Below are 11,190 nucleotides of genomic sequence, written 5' to 3'. Positions count from 1 at the left end.
GTCGTTGGCAAGATGGTAACATGAACGTGCATGCTGAAGCCCTTGCCCTTTTCCTCTTCTCAAAGAAGGGGAGGAGGGCACGAACAAGAAGAAACCGGCCAGGAGGGGAATCAGAGGAGCTAACACCAGATTCGGCTCAGCTCATCCAGCAGTCGCCGTTGATGGTTACAGGTTCCTTTGTGCACACCAGTCACTGGCTTTGTTACTTTAGATGCTAGCAAGCAAAGTTGGGAGTTGGAAACTTACAGGTGCAAACCTTGAGAAAGCATGTTTCCCCAGCCAGCAAGGGTTTTCCTAGTGAAATATTGTGCACAGGGAAACAAGAAAGATCTACCCAAGCACATTCTATGAAGCTCCTTTGCTAAAAACCATCAAAGTGCTCCGTAACCGTAAAGGGCAATGCTTACTTCACAAGCTAGCTTGCCTACATCATTTCGTACCATCAACTCGGGAAAATATGTGAACTTTACAACTGTCTATCCTCATCAAGAAAGTAAGAAATTTCTAGGGAAATCTACAATAGAGTAGTCTACCCTGAACCAGTGGACAAGTTCACTGGTTGGTTGAATCAAATCATCAAGTTCTCTAATTCGAAGTGCCTTGAAAATAACTTCTATCCAGGGATACAGGACAAAGGGAATCGAGCTCAGCAAGAAAAGGCACTCCTCACATAATCACTAATGTTCTTAAGCTTTTCATAGAAGTAAACCATATGAAAGGCCCCTAAATTTTCAATTCCAGCATACAAAGAAAACTGACAGATTTCCCTTGCTTTATCACTCACGAAATTAAAGTGAAAAACAATTTATCATTGGCTAGCTAAACTAGGGAGAAAACTGAATATGCAAATTTTACATCTTTTACTTCAAAAAAAATTGTATATCTGGATTGGGAAGTCAAGTCATATCCTTTGACCAATCCTAGCAAGATTGGAGCAATATCCTTTGACCAATCCTAGCAAAAATTGTATATCTTTTACTTCAAAAAAAAAAAGTTTTCTTGAGGGAGAGGGAAGAATCCCAGGACCAATCCTGCCGATCAAAAAGATGCAATATAGTGCTCATGTTTCTAAAGGCCACAGGCCCACATGCAGATATTCAGTCAAGATGACCTGAAACCCAAGCGGCCAAGCAGGTACTGCTAGTACCCATGAAACAAGCTATACTTAGTTATACAGGCTAATATGAAGTAACTGAATCTCAGTAGGCACAGTATTCAATGGACTCTTTGAAGGACTAGAACTAGCAAAAACGGGGCCGGGCAATAAAACTAGCATCAATTTTCAAGCACGAGTTTACCAACTTATTACATTGCTACATCAATAACCATATGGCGGTGGCCTGAGATATTGCAATAAGCCATGCCAGTCACTTGGTTGCATGATTGAGGCTCAACCACAAGAAATCCTATTCTTGGCTATACATTTCTTTCAGTTTTCTAAGTAGTCATTTTAAGAGGAGAATTCCATGTTTCAAGAAAGAAATTTTATTTGCACATAAAGAGGATGTGCTTGATCACGTTCATTCTGAATATTTCCTGAACAGATAGCTACATGAAAATAAAATGTAAGCAAAAAAAAAATCGGTGAACATGGAGAGAATCGACACACTTTTGCAAAGATGACATAACTCATTGCACTTGCCAGTTTTGTATCTACTCTATCAATAATGTCAATTTTGGATATAAGTAATGGACAGTTTTGCACTATTTGAAAAAAGTTTGCTTTGATTTCCTTTCCCTAAGACAAAATCATACCAATCAGCCTCCCATCTTTTACCTGAAAAACAGTAGGAGAGTTTCTAGGAGTTAAAAGTTTTTATACATTGGTATGACAAGCTCACTTCACTGTTAATTCACCTTTTCAGATCATGAAACTAACCACAGCAGTTGAGATTCCAGCCACGAATTTGCCCAAACAGGTCAATCAAACAGATTCTTGCCCCCAGATATACGGTGTTCTACCCTTTGATCAGGTTAGCTAAAATGCCATAAGCCTACTTTGATGTAACAGGTAATGTTTGTGGCAATTCAACAAGCATGTGGACAGGCATAAAATACATCTGCAACGAAATTATGCAGATGATAATGCCTAAGAAAAGCTGCATAAGAATGGGGTTAAAGCATGTGTTAGTACAAAATAGTAAATAACAAGGACCAGAATCCAACTGCAAAATTAGAATACAGCAAAAGCACCTGAATTGTTGCTTTCACACTGAAAAGGTATATAGATAAAACCATCGTTAATAGCATGGCCATTGAAGTTGAGTACACCTGCCAAAACAGAGTTCCATGACACAACATTTCAACTTCGGGTGACGACAAAATAATGCATAAAATTGAAAAAATAAGTAACTATCACAAACCATCATATTAATAAGGTCAAATGAGTTCAGGGCAAGCTTCAACAAAATTAAATTTTCCAAGAGCCAATGAGTCCAGGCAATCTTTTGAAAAATTTAATTTTCTAAACCAATTCATACAAAGGTTCGGAAAGAGCAATTCTCAATAGAGCAAAAATCCTGTCTCGACTCTCGAGCACTATGAATTAATACATAAATCCTTATTTCTGACACAGGACGTACTGATAGTTTAATTTCCATGCCTTCTTAGGCATATACGTATTGCATGCTCAAACTATGTATAAGATTGTGTATAATGCGTGGGATATATTGCATTGAGCCTCTAGGGTGGATATATAGGAGTACATGGCTTGGAGGGCAAGTAGCCTCTCTTAGAGATAAGAAAGGTTATCCCGGGATTACAATCAATCCTAAACTAACCATATTGGAGTTGCCTAATATACTCTAACATCCCTCCCGCAGTCGTAGCGGTAGCAACACGAACGGACAGACTGGAGAACACTGGAGATATCCCCCCACAGTCGGAACGCCGGTGTGAATGCTTCGACTGGAGTAGCTCATGCTGATGATAGCCCTTTAGTGCCAAAGTAGAGGAGGTCGAGGTGGACGTGGTCTAAGCTGTGGAGGAGGGCGCAAGTCCGAAGCGTCAACAAAGGCATGCGAGTACACAAAATCAGCAGCTTCTTGCCGATGACAGCAGCAGGACGGCGAGCGGTGGATGGCGATGGTAGACGAGGCTGTTGAAAAGCGCTTGGGCGTCTTCCTTCAGCAACATCGGCAGCGGTGTCCGCGTGAAAAACGGTAGTAGGTGCGGACTCGGATCGAGTGCCAGCTTGACGAGGACCAGCAGCGGATGGCACCACCGCCTGAAAAGGTGGCGACACCGGCGATGATGGCTTGACCACGAGCGTCGGCGCTGCAGCCTAGGAAGGCACAGTGACAACCTCATCCTCGTGAGTGTCGACGATGGAGTGGCGACGAACGGCAGGGCGACACAAACCGATCTCTGATCGGAAAGAAAAAGAAAACAGCAGAAGCAAGACGAACCTTCGGGTACTTCCTCCGCGGCCACTCACTCACGCTCAAGGCAGCGGTGCGGTGGCGCAGGTAGGATGGGGGAGCGGGGAAGGGGCGGAGCCCCACAGTGCAGCGGCCCATCGACAGTGTCGATTGGCGATGCGGTGGCCCGACAGCCCCAACGGCACGGTAGCCTGGCGACCCCACAATCTGCCTCCGCATCCACGCACTCGCGCTCAAGGCAGCGGTGCGGTGGCGCTAGTAGGAAGAGGGGCGCCTGGCCTGTTGCGCAGAAGGGGCACGGATCCAGACGCGGTGCCTAGGTTTAGAACCTAGACTCGTGATACCATGTAAGATTGTGTATAATGCGTGGGATATATTGCATTGAGCCTCTAGGGCGAATATATAGGAGTACATGGCTTGGAGGGCAAGTGGCCTCTCTTAGAGATAAGAAAGGTTATCCCGGGATTACAATCAATCCTTAACTAACCATATCTGGAGTTGCCTAATATACTCTAACAGTATGAAATGAATGAGCCAGATCAGTCAGGTAAGCCATTTTCTCAACAAATACCAACACAGCAAACTGATATAGAGAAAAAAATACAGTTCACCTTACAAGCTGTTATGACCGGCATCACATATCAACGTCGGGGTCGAGATAGCCATCAGTCATGGGGCTGCTGCATAGATTTCTTTCCCTAGATACTTTGGTTTGTTTCCATAAGAATAGGATCACGTTTGTTAGGAGAGGGATAAATACGTCTAAACAGTTTCGGAATTAATTAAGCAAGGCAAATACTTTGCCTGGCCTCACGGGGCTTCCCTCACGCACGCCTCCCTCTCCCTCGCGACTCCTCACTCGCCGCGGCCTTCCCCTACTCGCTGCACCACGCGCCACCTCACCACCGGGGGTTCAAGCCCCGGCCACAAGTCTCCTACTCCTACCACCTACGCAGCCGCGGTAGAACCCCTGGTTCTATCAATCTGGTATCAGCTATGCCAGGCACCGAGGATTCGGAGGAGCAGCAGCCCCCGGCCGCTGACGCCACCACGAAGGCCCTGGCCGACATCGCCATATCCCTGAAGAGTCAGCACGCTTCCACATCTACGGGTGTCATGCCCCAGGATTTGCCCTACGGGATGCCAAGGTTCGGCTCGCTGTCGTTCCCGGCCGCCGCTGTCTCCACCGCCACCCTGCCCACCGCGCCGCCCGCTTCCACCGCCACCACTGCCCCATCCGCCCCACTTCCCATCCACCAGATCAATTTTCCCCATTCGCCGTCCCCAATTCCCACCATGCCAACATTCGCGCAGCTGCAGCCGTCCTCCACGCCGCCGGTGTCTCCAGCGACCGACGCGCCCGGGACGTAAGCCGGTTTGGGCGTTCCTCGCTTCAGCAAGCTGGACTTCGCAAAGTATGACGGCACGAGGACCCATGAATTGGCTCACGCAGTGTGAGCAATTCTTTAGGGGGCAGCAGACACTCGCCTCCGATTGCATCTGGCTCACCCCATACCATCTCACGGGCGTGGCCCAGACGTGGTACTATGCCCTGGAATAGGATGAGGGCACGCCATCCTAGGAGCGCTTCACCGAACTTTACAACATGCGCTTCGGGCTGCCGATACGCTGCAACCGCCTCGCCGAGCTTGCGCGGCTGCCTTTCCACCACACGGTCCAGAACTACCAGGAGCGCTTTAACGCACCGGTGTGCAACACCTCCCAATTGTCTCCCCGCTAGAAGGCTGCCGAGCACATCCGCGTCGACGTCGAGCTCCAGGAACCTAAGGACCTGTAGACGGCGATGCACCTCGCGCGGGCCTTCGAGCGTCGCGCTACGGCCACCATGGCATTGCAGCCCCAGCGGCCCACACGGCCTCTGCAGCGGCCGATGCTGCTGCTTGCTCCACCTCGTCCACGGGCGGCGCCATCGGCGCTACCAACCCCGACCTCGGCGCCGGTCTTACCTGCCCGGCCACGGTACCGGCACTGCCCGCGCCCCTGCGGCCTTTTCGCCGCCTGACGCTAGCCGAGATGATCGAGCGCCGCCGCCAGGGTCTCTGCTACAACTGTGACGAACAGCACGTGCAGGGACATCGGAGTGCCCGTGGCTCTTCTACTTGGAGGTCGACGCCCTCCGCACCCATGACCTCCACCTGAAGCGCTCCAAGTGCACCTTCGGGGCGCCGCCGGTCACCTACCTCGGCCATGTCATCTCCGCTAACGGTGTCACTATGGATAGCGACAAGGTGGATGCCGTCTCGACCTGGCCGGACCCTCGTTTGGCCAGGGGCATGTGCGGCTTCCTGGGGCTGGACGCCGAGCTGCTGGCCTTCTTCAGCCGACCCTTCACCGCTCGCCACCACAAGCTAGCGGCGTATGAGTAGGAGCTCATCAGCCTGGTGCAGGCTGTACGACACTGGCAGCAGTACCTATAGGGTCGCCGCTTCCTTGTCCGCACCGACCTCTACAGACTAAAGTTCCTCCTGGATCAACAGTTGTCCACTGTCCCTCAGCATCAGTGGCTTAGCAAGTTGTTTGGCTTCGACTTTGCTATCGATATCGCCCAGGCCGCCTAAACGTCGCGGCAGACGCCCTCTCGCGTCGTGACTCCGACTGCGGCACCGATGACGCCATGCTGCATGCCCTCTCGGCTTCCTCGTTCAGCCTCCTCGACGAGATCCGCGCCACCACCGAGATCGATGAGGAGGCAGGCCGCCTCTTACAGCAGCTGCGCGACGCTTCCCTCGAGGCACCGTGGCGCACCGACGACGGCTTCCTGCTCCACGGCAAATGCATCTTTGTGCCAGCGCAGCATGATCTACGCCAGCCCGCCATGAGGGGATCCAAAAGACCCTTCAGTGACTACGCGTGGGCTTCTACATCCCCGGCGACAGGGCGCTCGTCCAGGACTACGTCCAAGCGTGTGCCACGTGCGAGCGCAACAAGACGCCGACCCTGCAGCCCGCAGGACTTCTTCAGCCCCTTGACGTGCCCTCCCAGGTGTAGGCTGACATCTCGATGGATTTCATCGAGGCGCTACCAAAGGTTCATGGGAGGTCCGTGATCCTCACCGTCGTCAACCACTTCTCCAAGTATGCGCACTTCATCGCTCTCAATCACCCATACTCGGCTGCCTCGGTCACCTTCTTCGACGACATTGTTCGCCTGCGTGGCTTCCCCACATCCATCGTTAGCGACCGTGACTCAGCCTTCACCAGTCACATGTGGCTCGACCTCTTCAAGATGGCTGGTGTCAAGACCCGCTTGAGCACGGCATTCCACCCATAGACGGACGGGCAGTCCAAGGTTGTCAACAAGGTGATCACAATGTACCTTCGCTACCTCACGGGGGATCGGCCGCGCGCCTGGGCCGACTGGCTTCCGTGGGCGGAGTATTGTTACAATACTTCCTTCCACATGGCCCTCCGCGCCACGTCTTTCAAGGTGGTGTATGGCCGGCCACGCCGTCTCTCCTTCCTCACGCCGCACCTTCCTCACGCCGCAGGGACAGCTTAGACAGAGGCGGTGGACACGCTGCTGCGCGATCGCGATGCCTTCCTCGTGGAGGTTCGCGAGCGTCTTCTCCAGGCCCAGCAGCATGCCAAGCGCTAATACGACGACCTCCACCAGTAGTTGGAGTTCGTGTTGGGGGATTGGGTGTGGCATCGCCTCCTCCACCGCCCGACACGCTCACTGGAGTCCCGGCCCACAGGGAAGCTGGGACCGCGCTACGTCGGGCCCTTCCAGGTGCTGGAGCACGTGGGGTAGATGGCCTATCGCCTTCAGCTTCCAGCCGGCGCCCGTCTACATGATGTGTTCCACGTGGGGCTGCTCAAGCCATTCCGCAGGGACCCTCCGACGTCTCCACCACCCATACCACCCGTCCAGGACAGCCGTCTTCTTCCTGCACGCCCAGCTTCGTCGGGGTGCCTGGCACGGCCTGCCCAGCGACGACGCCACATAGGAGCCGCTCCAGTCGTTCAGGGACCGCAACCCCGACTTTCAGCTCGAGGACAAGCTGTCTGAACAGGCAGGGAGAGATGTTATGACCGGCATCACATATCAACGCCGGGGTCGAGATAGTGGCTAGGCCAAGCTGTCGGTCATGGGGCTGCTGCCCAGATTTCTTACCCTAGATACTTTGGTTTGTTTCCATAAGAATAGGATCAGGTTTGTTAGGAGAGGGATAAATACCTCTGAACAGTTTCGGAATTAATTAAGCAAGGCAAATACTTTGCCTAGCCTCACGGGGCCTTCCCTCACGCACGCCTCCCTCTCTCTCTCACGACTCCTCTCTCGCCGCCGCCTTCCCCTGCTCGCTGCACCACGGCGCCACCTTCCCGCCGGGGGTTCAAGCCCCAGCCACAAGTATCCTACTCCTACCACCTACGCAGCCGCGGTAGAACCCCTGGTTCTATCACAGGCATTAGTTACAAATAGTGAGTTCAAATCATTTTAGCAGCACTCATAAGGAGGGTCATTTTGCAGTTTTTGTGCTTGTTTTGAAGCAGCAGTGGAAAAGGAATCATAAAAAATTATGTAGTTTGTTTGGGAAATAAAATTAAATTAAAACTACACATTTTCTGCTATCCCTTATCCTATTGTTGTTTCTGTCATAACTGATCTGCACGTCCTTATATTATGAAAAACAAAATACCAAAATTTTCTAAAACAGTTCAACCAAAAAAGAATATCATAGTCCACTTGAATGGAAAGGAATCCAGTGATCTCACCTTGACTATATTGTCTGAATACTTCATCAACCATGATACTAGTAGACCAGTGGACCCTAAATTGAACACAACCATCCATGTTGTGACAGAATAGCCGTTAAATAGGCGCTGCCACCATGGACCCAACTCAAATCCAGCTTTGAAATCACCATAAATTAGCCACCCCATGTTAAATATAACTCCAAACCTGACAACACATAGGATGGATAAGAAATAGTGTTTGTTCAAGAACATTGGCGACTAAAGAAGTACACACTGCTGCACGCTGGATTTTTGGTATGTGAAATTTCAGACAAATGGACGAGTGTTAGATATAGATACCTACGTATATAACTGTACATTTTGCCAGTACAAACTGTCATTGTTCTTCTTCATCAAGTACTCTGTGTAGACACCAGCTAGTGCTGAAAGACAAGCAGAAAGTATACCAAGCATGTAACCCTGCAATGGTGCCGAGAAAAGCGAATCACATGGTCCATCTCCACATCCTTTGACCTGAAAAAACAACAAGTTTAAACTCAGCCCAAATTTATTAGCTAAAACAAGTACAACTAAGCTACATAGAATATTTAATCCAATACTATTTAGTTAAAAAAATAGCAAATGATGCCAACCAAATCCATTTATGTTAGTTTACTGATTCATATATAAAAAAGAATACCTCGGATCAACTAACTAGATAGCCTAAAAATTTCCCAAAGCTTCTAGTTTATCTAGCAATTATGTGATGGATTGTAATTTTGTTAAGATTCTGAAATTAGATTACTTTACATACAGAAGAAATTATGCCTTGGAGCATATATATTGCATGTAGACAAAATTCGAAAAAAAAGGGAAGAAATGGCAGCCAGATGTTCTCTGGTTACATGCTCACAAAATTTACATCAAAGAGAAACAAGACATAAGAAGTTCAAGTGAAAAACAAATCATCCTTAGAATAAAAATTGTGAGATGAAAATGAAGAGGGTTATTTCATAATATTATTAACAAACCTGGCTAGTAGTTGTACCAACAGCAAGCAAAACAATTGCCATCCATTGTAGATTAGACAACTTCCTTTTTAGGACAAGCCTAGTAGATTTGCAGAGAGAAAGCAAGAGGACTAGTTAATTAAGGGGAAGAAGGATAAAGCACCAAAAACACAGAATACAGTTTGATTAGCATGTAGACTCTATTTATTGCTAGCAACAGATCGAAAGTCTAAAATAAGTTTGAAGAAACAAGCATAAGCTTATGAAAATACTAATAAGCACATCTCTGGATGCTAAACAACAAAGTGCGCAAACATCACGCAAAAATCTGACTATTTTGACAAGTAAACCAAGAAAAAGGTGTAAGCATTTTCAGTGCCCTGCTTAGGCAGTGTAACATGGAACAGTTGTCATTTATCGCCTGAAAATACTGAACGGTAAGATAGATGTTTAGGAAAATGGAACCATGGGAATAACTACCCACATATATGCCAACAAAATTCTTTTCATGTTCGAGACCATTATTAAATAAGTTGTCACAATTATTGTACATTCAAAAGATTAAAGGGTTAAACATTGTTTACAATGGAAGGATGTATTCAGATGATAATTGGTAGTGCTAGCGTCGAGTGAACTAACTGTTAACGGCAAGAACAAAAACAAATTAAACTCCCTACTGCTTGAACTATTTTGAATCATCCCACTATTTCACTTATGCACTTCAAATCTTTGTTTCATTAAGACAAAGCAAATTCCACTTTAAGGACTGGATCCAAAGGATAATAAGAAATGAAATATGGATTCTATCATGTAAATAGTGTTAAAAAGCACAGAAGAATGAAAATTTTAGTGAACAGACAAGTTACACACCTGAACAAAATTCCGGTTGTGACAATTTTCAAGTTTCCCATTATCTGATAGGTAGATGGATCAACATAGGTCAAGGTTGCGAACTGCACATTGTTATGGATGAGGTATATTATTGAAGGAACAAGATATAGCCGTACACTCCTCCACTCCTTTGTCATCCTTGGTGGAGATGAAGACTGACATTCCTTCCAAAGGAAGAAACTTGATACAGACAACTGCGTTGAGGACAGGGTAATGTTACCACAGAAATTCAACTTCAAAACATTGTCCAGTATATTTACGGGTATAAGGGTACCAAACACCTTACATACGGCAGCTTAAGAATGAAGAGAACTGCAGCTTTTTACCTTGAAGAACTCTGCTAGGAAGGGAATGGTTGCATAGTCATACATATACTTGCCATTGCTCTGGGAGAGAGTTGTCAATATACCCTGCACACAGTCAGGAAAAGGGTAATGTTAACACAGGAGATTGATAAATTAAGAAAACAAAGTCAAACCAACACACGTGCAACATTCAAGGCCTATTTAATTATGAGTTAACCCTACTGCCTCCCATCCTAAGAACCTAAACTGGTCAGTGACCATGATTCTTCACTTCAAATAAAGTTTTTCACGCACGAACTCACGGACAAATCATGTCCCATTCCACAAATCCACCAAAACGACGCCATGTACCTCACAACAATACAACATAACAAATACCAAGCTTCCTACAACCAATTTCGCCCGGGGACCACATCTTTCTACCTATTTGGCAATCCCAGAAGTCCACGATAACATTCGTCTGAAGTGTGTTTCTCTCCAATATGGTAATGGGCTAATGGCGACAACAATCGGGAATGGAATTGCAGATTGAGGCCACCTCCGCCACCCATTCCACCGCGCACCTCGATAATAAACACCCCAAATTACCCAGCAATCGAATCGCGCAACCAAAACCCGGCTGTAGACAGATCTGGGCCGCTTCCCTGATCAAATCGGCTCAGAAACAAGAAGACGAAACGGGAAAAACGGGGATTGCCTGGGAGCTGGTGAGGACGGTGAGGAGCGCGGCCACCAAGTACCACTGCATCGTGTACCCTTCGACGCCGTGGCGCTGCCCAGGTCTCTCTCCCTCACTCTTTCTGTACCTGACTGACTAGCTGAGCACGATGAACTTGTTTTTTGCACTTTACCCCCGCTAACTTCCCTATTGTCTATTTCCCTGAAACCGCGCCGCTGTAACGCTTTT

The 11,190-nt window shown here is 48.0% G+C and overlaps 1 protein-coding gene across 5 annotated transcripts; it reads right to left on the bottom strand.

Annotated features, from left to right (window-relative positions):
- Nucleotides 1–1,596: 1,596 nt before the first annotated feature.
- On the bottom strand, nucleotides 1,597–11,142 carry LOC112891040 (CMP-sialic acid transporter 1). Of its 5 annotated transcripts, none has more exons than XR_003228397.1 (9): nucleotides 10,981–11,142; nucleotides 10,305–10,388; nucleotides 9,958–10,172; nucleotides 9,109–9,187; nucleotides 8,442–8,611; nucleotides 8,117–8,303; nucleotides 2,194–2,271; nucleotides 1,858–2,099; nucleotides 1,597–1,777 (listed from the first exon to the last, which is right to left on the bottom strand). XR_003228397.1 is itself a non-coding variant. In XM_025957936.1 (9 exons), exons 1-9 carry the CDS (start codon nucleotides 11,029–11,031, stop codon nucleotides 1,995–1,997), a joined length of 876 nt encoding a protein of 291 aa, XP_025813721.1. In that variant the 5' UTR covers nucleotides 11,032–11,142; the 3' UTR covers nucleotides 1,706–1,994. The 5 variants fall into 5 exon arrangements, 3 of the variants coding, with proteins under 3 accessions (XP_025813721.1, XP_025813720.1, XP_025813722.1); XR_003228398.1 differs by having other exon boundaries at nucleotides 1,880–2,099; XM_025957936.1 differs by having other exon boundaries at nucleotides 1,706–2,099; nucleotides 9,958–10,001; nucleotides 10,095–10,172.
- Nucleotides 11,143–11,190: the final 48 nt, after the last annotated feature.

The sequence above is a fragment of the Panicum hallii genome, chromosome 4 (genome assembly GCF_002211085.1).
Source record: "Panicum hallii strain FIL2 chromosome 4, PHallii_v3.1, whole genome shotgun sequence".
Taxonomy (NCBI): domain Eukaryota; kingdom Viridiplantae; phylum Streptophyta; class Magnoliopsida; order Poales; family Poaceae; genus Panicum; species Panicum hallii.
This window is presented reverse-complemented; position numbering and strand designations above follow the sequence as displayed.

Bases quoted from the DNA above. Each gene is read 5' to 3' on its own strand.
- LOC112891040 (XM_025957935.1), bottom strand. From the start codon at position 11,031: ATGCAGTGGTACTTGGTGGCCGCGCTCCTCACCGTCCTCACCAGCTCC. The intron at 10,389-10,980 runs GCAATCCCCGTT...GACTGTGTGCAG, and splicing joins CCGTCCTCACCAGCTCCCAG to GGTATATTGACAACTCTCTC. The intron at 2,272-8,116 runs GTGAGATCACTG...CTGTTTTGGCAG, and splicing joins ATTCAGACAATATAGTCAAG to GTGTACTCAACTTCAATGGC.